At 47.8% G+C, this 14,539-nt stretch overlaps 1 protein-coding gene across 1 annotated transcript; it reads left to right on the top strand.

Annotated features, from left to right (window-relative positions):
- Positions 1 to 4,970: 4,970 nt before the first annotated feature.
- LOC123168162 (O-glucosyltransferase rumi) lies at positions 4,971 to 11,416 on the top strand. Its single transcript, XM_044586033.1, has 3 exons — positions 4,971 to 5,084; positions 6,891 to 7,453; positions 9,507 to 11,416. Exons 2-3 carry the CDS (start codon positions 7,238 to 7,240, stop codon positions 10,875 to 10,877), a joined length of 1,587 nt encoding a protein of 528 aa, XP_044441968.1. The 5' UTR covers positions 4,971 to 5,084; positions 6,891 to 7,237; the 3' UTR covers positions 10,878 to 11,416.
- The last annotated feature ends 3,123 nt before the right edge of the window (positions 11,417 to 14,539 follow it).

Raw genomic sequence — 14,539 nt, 5'->3', positions numbered from 1 at the left:
AACACTGATTCTTAGCCTAATCTTTTGCAGAAAACACTAGTTGATGGCTTTAGCCCATTTGATGACGATTATGACAGATGGAGCCCACCATTTGCTGATGTGGCTAACGATCTTTTTGCCAAAACGTCCTCCCCTCCCTAAAAAAATTCTCCCCTAAAAAACTACCCTCTCCCTGCTCCTCCACCTCCCTCCGGCGCGCCCCCGCCTCCCAGTGCCGCCACCTCCCTCCCGACGCACCGCCACCTCCCTCCCGGCGCGCCCCCGCCCTCCCAGCGCCGCCACCTCCCTTCCCAGCTACGACCCCGACGCGCAGCTCGACCCGCCTTGACGGGAAGGAGGAGGGACGAGGCGTCGTGGAGACTGGGCCCACCGGATCCTGGCGCAGGCCGTCCTTGGACGTGGGTTGTGAAGGCGGGGAACATCGGACCCGGCCGGATCTGGCATGTGGTGGCACAGGACGTGGGTGGCAGCGATAGGAGGTAGTCTGGTCGGCGCGCTAGAGGCGGAGTGGTGGTCGGGGCAGCTGCTCCAGGTAGGCCACCCGGACCGCGCGTTACTCCGCGGCGAGCCGCAGCGGGAGGCGGCAACAGGGCTCGTCTACGCGACCGCCCGGTGCGGCGACCTGCCGGAGCAGACGCAAGCGCCCTCCTCGCCGCCAAGTTCAGCAGGGGCTTCGCGTCCACCGCCGCCGCGCGGGTTGCGCGCCGCGCCTCGGGCTCAACCTCTGGCGCCCTTGCTCGGCGTCCGCGCCAGCAAGAGCAGGCTCGCCTGCGCCTTGAGGATGCGCTTGTGCCGTGGCCGTGCTCTCTGCTCCCATTCCCGGTGACGAGACCCATCAGCCATGGCCGGCGTGCTGCTGCTCTGCTCTCTGGGCAGCCCAAATTCACCAACAGCGCCGCGCAGCTCGGCACAAGCAGCGACGGCGGCGCGCAAGCTGTAACAAGCAGCGACCTCGACGGTGAGCGCGCGGTGGCCGACGGTACCAAGCGCATGGCGACTCCAAGCCAGCAGCGCTGCCGCGTGCATGAACCAGCCACCGCCTCATCCTCTGGTGCTCGTCCCACCACCGACCAACGCCGATGAGCCAACCTCTTCCCCCCCTCTGGACGGTGTGGCCATGGCCGGCGGCGAGGACCATGAGCGTCGATGCCTCTGCTGCATGCCGTCGACAAGGAGCTGATTGCGTTTTGTACTTTTACCCGAAGGGTGACTATGCAAAAATATCAGGGCCCCACATGTCATAATCCAGGTTAAAATGCATAAAACGGTTGATCAGTGTTTTTTGCAAAAGATTAGGACTAAAATCAGTGTTTTTTGGCACAAATTCGTAGAAGAGTCTTTCCTGCAAACCTACACTTCAATATGGTGGTTTTTCGCAATTCACTCCGTTGTAGCGTACACCACGTACGAAGCGAGTGCGTACAACGAAAAATAACCTGCAAAGGAGAAACAGTTTTGTCATTAAAAAAAACATCATTTCTACATAGCCAAAGCGACCATAGTAAGTAATACCCTCCCACCCTTATTAGCGTTTTGTATGCATTTGAAATACCGTCCAGCCAATGACCAAAAATATTGGCAACACTTGTGGGCGGATACAAATTTGACGCTATTTGGATGGCTGACCACGTAGAACGCGCAAACTTACAGTGAAAAAAGAGGTGTTTAATTGTCTCGTCATGAGTACAAAAACAACACTTCTTACTTCCCGACCAGTTGCGTCGTGCGAGGTTGTCTTTTGTTAGCACAACTCCCCTACGGAGATACCACATGAATATTTTGACTTTAAGTGGTACCTTCGCTTTCCAAATTTTTTTGTTATTACTCACTGGTCCCTCAGAATGCGTGAGTGCACGATACATAGAGTCTACTGTGAAAGACCCCGATGTATTAAGGTTCCAGCGAAACACATCACGACCTTGTGTCAGGATAATGGAATCCAGACGGGACAATAGATTATTCCATGACATAAGTCGGGTGCCAATCAAATCCCGCCTGAACAAAATATTTGGCGGGGATGAGCTGAGCACTTGCGCAATAGTATTATTCTTATCGCGTGCAATGTTGTATAAGGCTGGGTATTGTTCTCGGAGGCTAGCATTGCCTAGCCAGATGTCTTCCCAAAAACGAATCTCTGACCCGTCCTTTATCGCGAAAGACCCAAAGCGAAAGAGACGTTTCTTTGCCGCCATTAGGCCGGCCCAAAAGTGTGAGTCTTCAGGTTTCCAATATACCTGAGACACTGCCTTTTGGCCTATATACTTATTGCGCAGCATGGTTTGCCAAACACCATCCTCAATAAGAAGTTTGAACAACCATTTACTAAGTAGGGCCTCATTCTTGACCTATAGGTCATGAATACCGAGGCCGCCCTGGTCTTTCGGCCTACAAACCACACTCCATTTGGCCAGCCTATATTTTTTCTTTTCATCATCTCCTTGCCAAAAAGACACTTAATCTTCATATATAAATTATAAGGAAATAGCATGATGTATGCATGCAAAATTACTGTCATACGTTTCTCAGTTAGCAAAATAAGCGATGGAGTTCGGAGTCTAGTAATCAATCAACGGACGAACTGGGTCAATGCATGCAAACATGATTAAGAATATTATAAATCCTCCTAACCCAGGATCAGAACTAATAGCACCACAAAAGATGATTAATTAATTAATTAGAACATGGCAGCTCCAAAACATCCAACTTTTGACAACGGCTGTTGCAACTCCATCCGGTGCCCACGCATAGATACTGCATTGCAACTACATTACCCCTAGCGATTCTAATTACGGCGGCCACCAGCCGTCCAGAGATCGAAGTAACACTGCGGCATGTTGTCCAAATCCAAATGGCATAAGTAACACTGCAGCATAAATAAATCATTACGACTATGTAAAAAGAATGAGAAAAAAAGTTTTTCTGGAGTAAATATGACATACAGATATCATGCTTCAATTTGACATTGTCCATGTATTCTCAATTATTACTCAGAGCATTTAAGGAGTCATCACCAAGCATCCCCCGCCATACCGAGAACACATAGAGAGCATGCAAAATAACACAAAGTATGTACTGTACGTTCAGTAATATAAATGCTAGTACCATTACTTCACCCTGCCACTAAACATTACTCCATATGTGACCACTTCCAGCAAGTAAATGGCTCATATTCAGCTATAAATTGGCAAACTGGAGCAAAGCTATAATGACTATGGTTTGCAGGCCAAAAGAAGACTCACATCATCTGATGTAGGTAAGTAGGTTACAACAACTGGCAACAACCCAACATGTTCAGTACTCTATTGACTAATATAACCCAATCCTTGGCAGTTTAAACATCTGCCATATAAACATCTATTGGCTATTGTCTTGTGCTGCAGCAAACAAAGCCCTCCTTGCACCTGTTTGTCCAGAGACCTTTACACCATAACATGGTTTAGTATAAGTATATAATGTCAGGTAATGGCTCCAAAGTGTTCAGGAGACCCACACGAGACAAATCGAGTGGCGGAGAGAGCTAGTATTTATGGAGACGGCGCCCTTCTTGAGGTCTTTGACGAAGATCTCTTCGTCGACGCAACTGAAAACATACACAAATCACCTCAAGCCATCTTCTTCTTATATGTACATGCAGACCCATACTCCTCCTTGTGTTCTGCTCATCAAATAGAGGCCACACCTTTGATTTCAGCATCTTATCAAATTGTTGCAAAGAATTAACCATGAAAGATGAACTGAACAAAAAAAAAATCAAAGAATATACAGAGAGGAGCTGGTACACCTGTGGAAGCACGGGTGGGATCAGAGCGAGCACCACGAGCACAGTCGTCGGGGTCGCGTCTGCCGATGGTTGTTCCCACGCAGCCGAGGGCTCCATCCAACCCTCGACCGAGGAGGGCGTAGAGTCGCGCGCCTGTCCACCAGCCCATTCAATCCCGTGGCGGAGGAGGCGCCGACGACCACATCGACATCGTCTGGGTTGTGCTTGTCGTACTGCGGCTCCCTTGGGACGAGACCTCGTGGCGCCGCCGCCTTCTAGCTCTTGCCGCCACCTTGCTGTCGGGCCGTTGGGAGGCGCAGCAACGCACCTTGCTACAAGGAAACCACCAAGACTAGAAGATCCGTCGGAGAAGCGAGCCTTCTTGCGGTGGCCAACGCCGGAGGAGCGATGGGGCGGCAGCGGTGGCGAACGACGGAGGGGCGGCGGCAACCCTCGATGGGGAGTGAGAAACGAGAGAGGGAGGTCGCGTGCTGGGCTATGAAAATAAGGCAATAATTTACTGGGGGAGGTGTTATCTAGGTAGATACCTGCGACAGTAAAATCTGTGCGGTGGCATAGCCGAGCGGACGCCGTGCCACCGTTAATGGGTTTAATTGATTGAATATTTGTGTTATTTTCCTAAGAAACAATTGACTGTCGTAGGAAAAAAATCCTAAGGATCCAAATCCTCAAAAAATCATATGAAATTCCTTTGTATCAAAGGAGCCCTGAAGGTAGTAATATAGACTAGTGTCATATGCATGAGACTAGTCTGACTTACTCCTCACACTGACTAGCCTGAAATGTCCCACGTGAAAATTACTTGGGGCAGTAATTGCTTTGCATGCATGTAATTAAATAGCGCTTATAGCCAATAGTTTTTGGCTTAATTTGGCGGGTAGAAACCTACATGAACTTTTGTGTTGCATGTTGAACTGTTGCAACAGTCTACCGAGAGCCTGTTGATCGGAGAAGTTGCAACCATTGGAACTCATCGTGCACTATAAATAGGCATACATGTGAACATCGTTGGACACTTTGGATTCTATTTAAGATAGCTTCCCATATATGCCATGTGGTGAACACCATAGGACACTATAATTAGAGCCAATGCATTAGCATATCTGAGGAGGGGAAACGTTGCATGAAGAGAGCATGAGCACATCTATACATGAGAGTTAGTGTATCCATGGTGCACATGATAGTATTGTTCTCTAATCATAAGAGAAACACTAAAGAAGAGGGAAGAAAGAAGATAATACTTTACTACGACGATTGTACGTCCGCGATTTCCAGATTCCACATGGATAATAGAGGCAACAAGGTATGTAAACCAAAGAGGTCAAATGGTTGAATCCACTTGGTGCCTAAACAATCTTGGATAAATGTTTCCGTTTCATAGTTCTTTCTTTCGTACAACTGGTAGTAGAGCCTGGCTATTAGCACTTTTGATTCACCACTAAAGTTTGTGTTTCTTTTATCTCCCTTTTCCTCCAAATTTCCGTTCTTGCTGTTGATTAGCTTGAGACAAAAGTTCCTTATTCGGCTATTGGAGGAACATCACACTAATTGAAAACTAGCTAGTGCAAGGAAGTTGCATTATGTGTGTAGTCTTGTGTAGAGTGAATTGCAAAAAACATCGACATTGAAGGCTAGGGTTGCAGAAACCACAATTCTACGGATTTGTGCCCAAAACCACTAATTCTAAGCCTAATTTTTTGCAAAAAATACTAGTCGCCAGTTTAGGCCGTTTTGAGCATGATTATGACAGGAGGGTCCCGCTAGACAGGGTGATGTGGCAAAAAAGAAAAAACAATTACATCATGATACAATTTTGTTTTGCAAAAAGACCCCTGGAAAAAAGCAATCGGGTCCTCCACGCCGGATCACGCGGCTCCAGAAGTCCATGGGCAGGGGCGCCGCCGTTCGCGAGGTTGAACTCGGCCAGCCAGCGCACGGGGACGGGGGGACGGGGGGGTGCTCGGCCGGCGCAGGGGAGCTGCCTCTGCTCCGGCCAGCGCAGGGAGACGCAGTGGAGCTGCGGCTCGGCCGGCGCAGGGAGTTGCTGCTGCTTGGCCGGCGCAGGGAGTTGCCTCTGCTTCGACGGCACATGGGGAGGGGCGGTGGAGCTACTGCTCGTGGCCGGGTGGCCTCGGCCCGCACGCCGGTGCGCTCGAGCTCCACCATCTCGGACGTCAGTCAACGGCGACGACGGTTGGTGGCGGCGCGGCTTGCGAGGCCGGGAGGAAGCGGGTATGCGGCGGCGCGACGGATTACGTCCGATTCCGGCTGGCGGCGGAGCTTCACATGGTCCAACGGCAATGGCAGAGCTCTACTCGTGGCTCATGGCACTCTCCTGTAAGATTTTGAGCGTCGCGACCTTATCCTCTTCCTTTTCTTTTTGAAGGATAAGATGACCTTATCCTCTTTTACATTTTTACAATTTAGTCTATGATGTTTTGTCTATTTGCGAACCGTTATTTCGTGCCATGTCACCCTGTCCAGCGGGTCCCATCTGTCATAAACGAGCTTAAATTGCGCCAATTGGATGACTATTGTTTTTTTGCAAAAAATTAGGCTTAGAATTAGTGGTTTTGGCACAAATCCGTAGAATTGTGGTTTCTGCAACCCTAGCCTTCAATGTCGGTGTTTTTTGCAATTCACTCGTCTTGTGTAACATGTTCAAGAAAGGGACCTACTTTACCATGCGTTATACTTATGAACATGAGATTTGTAGCATCAACGACGGTGTTCAGGAACTTATCAAATTGTACATGGTTGCACTATTATGCATCTTGTGTGATCTTGGTATTTCTGCATTGTGTTGAAGGTATAGATAGATTTGTTATTCTCAATAAGTGCACACGGAAAGTAGTATGAATTGTTCTTGAATTCCAGTAAGTATGTTTTTTTTTGTTTACTTGAGACTCGGTGCGACACTATAACCAAGTGCCATAAGCGGGCCCGGGCCGAATTGGCAGCACAATTTATATTAGCTACTATTCATTGAGAGATTATTCTTTTTTGTTCTCAAGATATGTTTCAAATTTTGAATTAAATTTTTGCAACATGGTAGATATATGTTGTGCCTACGTGCTGATTTACATTTAGATTTTCTTTTGACTTTCAGGCGGGTGCACCAAGATCGGATACACCAGGCATGCCACAAGCGCTCGCGCACTGGAAAAACCTTCCCGTGTGCGGTGTGGGGGAGGCAAACAGTGGCGACTCATGTGAGATAGACGGAGAAGATACAATGTACAAGTTGTAAATGCAAAACTGAAGCTAGCACGACTCTCCAAGCCAACGATCCAGATAAGCCCGTGAAGTCCATGTGCTTTGGGTCAACATGTCTCCGGTGCCATGTATAACTAGGTACTGGAGCAACCAGCCACTATATATGTGGGCAGAGAGTAGTGATCATTCTTAACAGCTTCATTGACCTTCCTCTTACCATCCGACAAAAAATATAGTTGGATGAAGGGTTGCTCTCCAGCAGCCGATGAGGAAAGGGCGTCGATGGTGCCTCTGCCTTCTCCAGCTGGGGATGAGATCGTCGACAAAGATCTGGCGGCGATGCACACCAAGCCGTGCTGGACGACGACGGCAAGGGGCCGCGTTGGAGTGGCCATGGCCATCTTTGTGCTTCTTGCTTTGCTATTGGGGACCAAATGGATCCAACTCGACGCAGCTGTAAGTATACCTACGCTAATCAAAGAAGTTCAATTAGTTCAGGTTTCCCCTAAAACTAAAATTTGTAAGTCAATTCGTGTCGTTTCCTGCTTGCGAATGCTTGCACAAGTGCACAACGAGCGATGACCTGTTCTAAGTACTTCTAATCATGCATGAACTCAATTAATACAAGTCATCCACTAGTGATTATTGGGAATGATAACAACAAAGTATATGTAGGCACAAGCTCTTGGAAGAAATTACAAAGAACTATCAATCTTAGAAAAATTATAGTAGTACATTGCAAACATATATACTCTTATACGAGTAGTTATCCCTAAAGTACGTGTGCTAGTAGCTAGCTAGACATTATTCCTGGCCTAACTGTAGTATTCAAATCACCCTTGCGTAGATCTCTAGTTAGTATGACTCCGCTAAACGCATAATCAAGTCACGTACGTGCCACTAGAGTTAATCACAGTGAACGGTCTTTGTCACAAACTTGGGACACGTACAATATCATTCTCATGACCAAGATCTTCTATCCATGTTTACCGTACTACTACACATTCACAAAACACTAGAGTTAATTAATCACAGTCAAGGAATGAGGAAGGAGGAGGAAAAGGTGAATGAAAGAACGGCCGGAGGTGAAAGAGTGAGATATCAAAGTAAGACAACGGTGAAAGACAGATATATGCCAAGTAAGGAGGGTGCAGTGAGACGTTTGCGGGTGCTAGAAAGACAAGAGTAATAAAAAGCAAGCACTAAAGAAAATCATGACCTGGTTATCTCGTAATTTGATTGGTGTATATATCTAGTCAAACAAGACAGTTTCTCGCCAAAACTAAGAAATTCACACTAGGTTGATGGACAAGAAATATATCTCTATAGTATGGATTGAGTGATTGACTTTGGGCTAGGCGACTACGATATGTGCAATATTAAAGGTAAAACATGACAATTACACATACCCAAATTGCATATTTGTAATATTAGAACTAAACGTATAATATTTGAAATGTGAAAGTCCCCGCTGTGGAGTGATGAAAGGGAACACCGTTCAATAAAACGGCTAATCGGGTTGAGGTGAACAAGTCTAACTTGGAGTTGCAGTTACTATTTTTGTGCAACTACATCTGACTTGCAGTTGCACTTACTATTTTTGTGCAACTACAATCTTTTTGACTATGCAACAGCTCTAATTACACCCTCGCAAAGAAAAAGAAACAGCTCTAATTACACTTTTCTTCTACTACTAGATTTAGTGTTGCACATATAATAGTGCACCTATGGTTTTCAGAATGTGCAACCCATCCAAAAAACAAGGATTGAAATAATCGTGTTTATGAATTTATTTATGGCTATCTTTTCTATATAAAAAAGAACAATCCTACATCAACCTTGACTTTGGGATAGAGAAGCGCGAGGAAATGCTCCTAATGCTTATAAATGGCCAACTAGCTAAAGGAAATGGTCAAAGCAAACATATTCAAATTTGATTCGTGGGACGCAAATAAATCCACTTGAATTTAATAATACCAAGGTTAAAAATAATATAAAATAAAATTTGATCGGTGTTTTATTTTGAAATAAGATTTACTGGTATACAAGAAGTAACTCGACTAGACATTTGTTTACATCACTAGCCCCAAAAAAACGGTGTGATATAGTCTAGGTGCACCTTATATGGATTTTTGTTTAAAAAGTCAAATTACCTTAAAACTTGTTTGTGGTAAATATGGTCGAGTGTTCTACTCACATATGAAGTTTCGCGAAGAAATGACCTAGATATTCTTCATCGTGCAAAAAATATATATTGCAACTTCAAAAAATCTGAATAGTAACTTTTATATAGAAACTGATTTTATTTTTCTCGGCACATAAGACCATGTAAGCCATTTCTTCGCGAAACTTACACGTGAGTATAACACTAGATCATATTTCTAACAAAAAAGTCTTCGTGTACATAGTATAAGCGTAAAAGATATATTTTGATGATTGTGTCAAATTAAAATATCAGTACTGATTAGCTTTTGTGTACATCGACGCATTCATGATCACAATCCAACAGTACTACACGTTCTCGCCGGCGGGCACTGGGTTCAGTCAGCACGGACGCGGCCACTCATCGACAGCGCCGCTGATACCCATACCATTGAGCTGCAGCAACGACACCGACACGTCGTCGTCGACAACGGCACCGTCCTCATCATCTAGCAAACGGCGGTACTATCCCGGCGTGCGGCCGCCTTGGTGCCCGGACTACTTCCGCCACATCCACACGGACATGGAGCCGTGGCGCGCGACGGGGATCACGCGGGACGCGGTGGAGCGCGCCCAGCCCCACGCCCAGTTCCGGCTGGTGGTGGTGGGCGGGCGCGCCTACGTGGAGAAGTACCGCGAGTCGTTCCAGACCCGGGACGTCTTCACGCAGTGGGGCATCCTGCAGCTGCTCGCCCGCTACCCGGGCCGCGTCCCGGACGTCGACATCATGTTCAGCACCTTGGACTCGCCCAGGGTGCTCGCCGCCGACTACCCTTCGCCGTCCGCCGCGCCGCCGCTCTTCCGGTACTGCAAGGAGGAGTCGCGGGAGCTGGCCGTCCTCTTCCCCGACTGGTCCTTCTGGGGCTGGCCGGAGGTGAACGTCCGCCCGTGGGCGCCGCTCATGGAGGAGCTCGTCCGGGAGAACGCGCGCCTCCCGTGGCCCGAGAGGGAGCCCTACGCGTTCTGGAAGGGCAACCGCGACGTGTCGGAGGTGCGACAGGACCTGTTCCGGTGCAACAACGACTCCGCCGCCGGCAAGGAGTGGAACGCGCGGCTGTTCAAGCAGGACTGGGACGCCGCCGGCCGGAACGGGTTCCGGGACTCGGACGTGGCGAAGCAGTGCCGGCACAGGTACAAGATCTACGTGCAGGGGCACACGTGGTCGGTCAGCGAGAAGTACATCCTCGCGTGCGACTCGCCGATGCTCGCCATTGACACGCCCTTCAGGGACTTCTTCTCGCGGGGGCTCGTCGCCGGCAAGCACTACTGGCCCATCGACCCGGCCAACAAGTGCCGTGCCGTCAAGTTCGCCGTCGACTGGGGCAACGCCCACCCGGCGCAGGCGCGGCGCATGGGCGGGGAAGGTAGCGGGTTCACGAGGGAGGAGATGGGCATGGACTACGTGTATGAGTACATGCTGAGCGTGTTGACGCGGTACAGTGCCCTGCTCCGGTACAAGCCCGCCGTGCCGGAGAAGGCCGTGGAGGTCAGCCTCGAGTCCATGGCCTGCCCCAGGCGCGGCCGCGAGAGAGAGTTCATGATGGAGTCCAGGGAGAAATACGTGGCCGTGGACGAGCCATGCACGATGCCGCCGCCGTTCACGGTCGACGAAGTCAGGGAAATGGCCGTGAGGGACGAGCAGGTGCGAAGCAAACTACTACAGATGGTGCCACGTTAGCTATGCGCGCCTCCTCATGCTAAGCCTCTACCGTGGTGCGAGACGGGGAGATTCAAGAAGAAGATAAAATATGACATGTAGGCAAAATCTTCGCTTGGCTTACAGTGCAATATCGTTTGTGGACTTCGGACTGGAGGGCAAGGAATGGGCTATAAGACGATCCTTCACCTTGTTACACATGCTTGCAGGAGGAAGATAACATGGACCATATCCTTACCCAATGCCCGTACACTCAAGAAGTTTGGCTGCTTCGAGGCCTTGCACATCAACATTCTACCGCCCACTCAGACAGAGTCTTTCAGAATGGTGGCTCGGCAAGAGAAGAAACTTCGCAGACAGAATTAAGCGTGGTTTCGATTCCTACATGATTGCGACTGCTTGGTCGTTGTGGAAGCAACGGAACGCCAGGGTGTTTCATAGATTGCACGAACACAGGTCACCACCGCAGTTGGCTGACCAGGTGTTGCTCGAGGTGAAGGATTGAAGGATAGCTGGCTTTGGTGTAGGAGGTTTAGATCCTTTTGTGAGAGAGTGACTTAGTGCGCTCTTGTTGGTGTGGGTGTGGGGTCCCTACCAACCAGATGTTCGCATCTCGGCTTGGTATCTTGTAAATATTTCTTTCCGCCTTCTATAAAAATATGGTACGCCATTGGCGTACCCTCGAAAAAAAAACATATAGGCCCGTATGGGCAGTGAGAGAAACGACCGATCCCGGTCAGGATTATCCTTCCAAACAGGTATTGGATCAGTGTAGGGTTTAAATTGATCGGGAACGATTAGTATAGGGTATAGACTTCAGGGATTTAGACGTGGAGGTTCATTTACGTCGCGCTCTACAACCTCGGGGTTTAAAACAGACTTCACTTGTAGATGTATATGAAGCAGGTTTTACTTTTTTAAAAAACATTGTGGCCGTGACACATGTGATAAGCAATCCAAACAATTTAGAAAATAACTAATCAAGCAAATTTTATTTAGTTTACTTGACTTAGCTTGAATCGTCCATAAATTGTAGTGTAGTGATAGGCGCCGGCCCGGTCGGTTGCCTATCGTTAGATCTCGTGCATGATTGGCTTCGATTAGCCCACGGAATACATGGATGTCTTCCTCCACCCCACACACGCGGTTGGGAAAACAAATGGAGGGGCTACCGTGCTCGCCGGCCGCCTCGCACTCGGCCTTGGCCGCCCACGCTCGCACGCGCTTGCCGGCCACCCGGGCCGCCCATGCTAGTCGTCTCCCGTCGCAAAACCGCCGCCAAATTTCGGCCATCTCCTCGGTCCTCTGCGGGCGATCCTCACCTCCTCTCAGTTCCTCCTCTCCCTCACCATGACCGGTTGCCACCTTCACCTCGCCCTCAGCCACCCAGCGACGCCCGCGCTCGCCGTCTCCCATCGCAAAAGTCGTCGTGTGCGTCGTCGGCTCACCCTATAGCTTTTAAAATTGTTGGTCACCGGCTCAAACTATTCACACATACAATTGAAGCTTTTCATGCAAACGGTTGAAGCTTTTTCCTTTTCGTTGTGCCCGATTGATGCTTTCTCAAATGCCGATTGAACCTTTTCATGTATACAGTTGAAGCTTTGCAGGCAATTTGACAGTACGTTTAAATAGAATGAACAGAAGAAAAAATTATGAAAAAATAATTGACATTGTGAGTTTGTATTAAAATTTTACATGATATTTCAATAACAATTTCCATGTTTCCTATGAGAAATTTGCCGTATACGTGAAAAAAACGCAGGTTACGAACAAAATTGTCATGGCAGATGTAAAAAGTATATGAAAACTGCCATGGAAAAACAGAATGAACAGTGCAAACACAGAAATTTTGAACAAAATTTGGCATGGGAGATTTGTATCAAAATTTTCCATGGGTTTATTCATTAAAATTGCCATGTTTTGTTTAAGAATTTTGTCTATGCAAAAATAATACGAACATGACCAGTAAGTAGTAACTACTCCTAGTTCTCATCTACTTACAGACTCCTGGATCCTAAATTGTTGTGGTATAGTATTAAAAAAGAAGATGCAAAGTTTAAAAACTTGGCATGCTCCATTTTGCCATGGCAAATTTTTAGGTTGTTAATAACGAAATTTTTTGAATTTCGGTGTCTAAAAAAATTACCATGGCACATCTAAAAAGTAGTTGCCATACCACATGTAAAACAAATTGCCATATGGTTCCCATTTAGTTAGCATATTTTTTCAGGAAAATAGCTAATTGCAAAAATGTCTAGCCCCCCAACCTCGCTGTAAGAGAGTTACCACGCATATTCAACTTAGTTGTCATTTTTTGCCCTGAACCCAGAATTAACCATGGTACCCACCACCCTCTTCTAAATTAGTTGATACACCCTAATATGAAAGCAATTGCCATGTTAGTTTCCATCATTCCACCATTTTTGCCAGGCCTATCAAATAGGACAAAGGCTGTTCCTCGGCAAAAATCACATTCAGAAAGGGCAAATATAAAGTTCTAATTTACATGCACTTTCAAAACAAGACTGCTCAATTTTTCAGAACTGAACATCTAAAAGAAAGTTCAACAAGACAATATAACTGAACATCTGCAAAAAAAATTACATTCAGGAGGCATGCTATAACAAACTCCGTGAAGAATATCACATCTCGCCCGTTGTGCTACTGGTCCTCTGCACCAACTAGACCAATGCATTTCTTGTGCGCGCAAAGGAGGGAGGAAGCAGCGGGTACTGTGGCATTGGCCATGAGCAACATGAGAAACGCAGCGGTGTGGTGGCCATCGTCTCCATGAAACCGAGGAACACAACGGTGTGATTGCCCCATGCCGCTCGGACGAGGTCGTCTCCGTCTTCCTCGCGAGCTTCCCACAACCGCCCTTCCTCGGCTCCACGACCCTCACTACCCCAGCTGCCATGATCTCATCTCCTCTGTGCTGGCCACCGCCCTTCCTTACTTCTAGCCACCTTCTTTTGCTGGTGACCCATGATACCTTGTGCCACCACGACCTCGTCTCCCCCATGCTCTCTGCCACCCTCCCGACGTTGCACACCTTCAAGGGCTTCCTGCTCCGCCTCGTCACGCTCTACCTTTCGCCTCACCGTGCCACCAACCGAGCGCGCCCTCTCATTGCTCATAAACCTCCGACCGAGTTCGTGGTGCGAGTGGCAACACCTCCGCCACCTGTGCGGCATCGGTGAAGATATCGAGCTGGGGAATGGCCTCCATGATGGCGGCGAGGGCAGCCACCAAAACGCCCGAGGATTCGAGATACGGTGGTGAGAGTGGGGGTATCGGTGAAGATATCGAGCTATGGACGCGTTCGCTCCCAACAACTAAAAAGTTGACGTCAGATTTTTAGTGATTCCGTTTTATTTAGAATCAAAATACAATGACTATGATTAGTTAGCGGATATGACCCACACTGAAATTGGGGTGGAGGGGGATTATTAACGAAGTGGCACTGCTCTTCCCCGTAACAACCCCGCACATCTAGGATTACCGTAACTATCGATCAAATTAGGAAGATCTAATGAAGTAGTACAAGGGATACGACGAATGGATACCCTTGATGATGTGATAGAATTTTCGAAAATTATAACGTGCGATGTTATTTAAAAAAATTATAATGAGCCAACATCATCTCATTCTACTCTACACACAACTTCTGAGGGCACTCG

The sequence above is a fragment of the Triticum aestivum genome, chromosome 7D (genome assembly GCF_018294505.1).
Source record: "Triticum aestivum cultivar Chinese Spring chromosome 7D, IWGSC CS RefSeq v2.1, whole genome shotgun sequence".
NCBI classification, from domain to species: domain Eukaryota; kingdom Viridiplantae; phylum Streptophyta; class Magnoliopsida; order Poales; family Poaceae; genus Triticum; species Triticum aestivum.
This window is presented reverse-complemented; position numbering and strand designations above follow the sequence as displayed.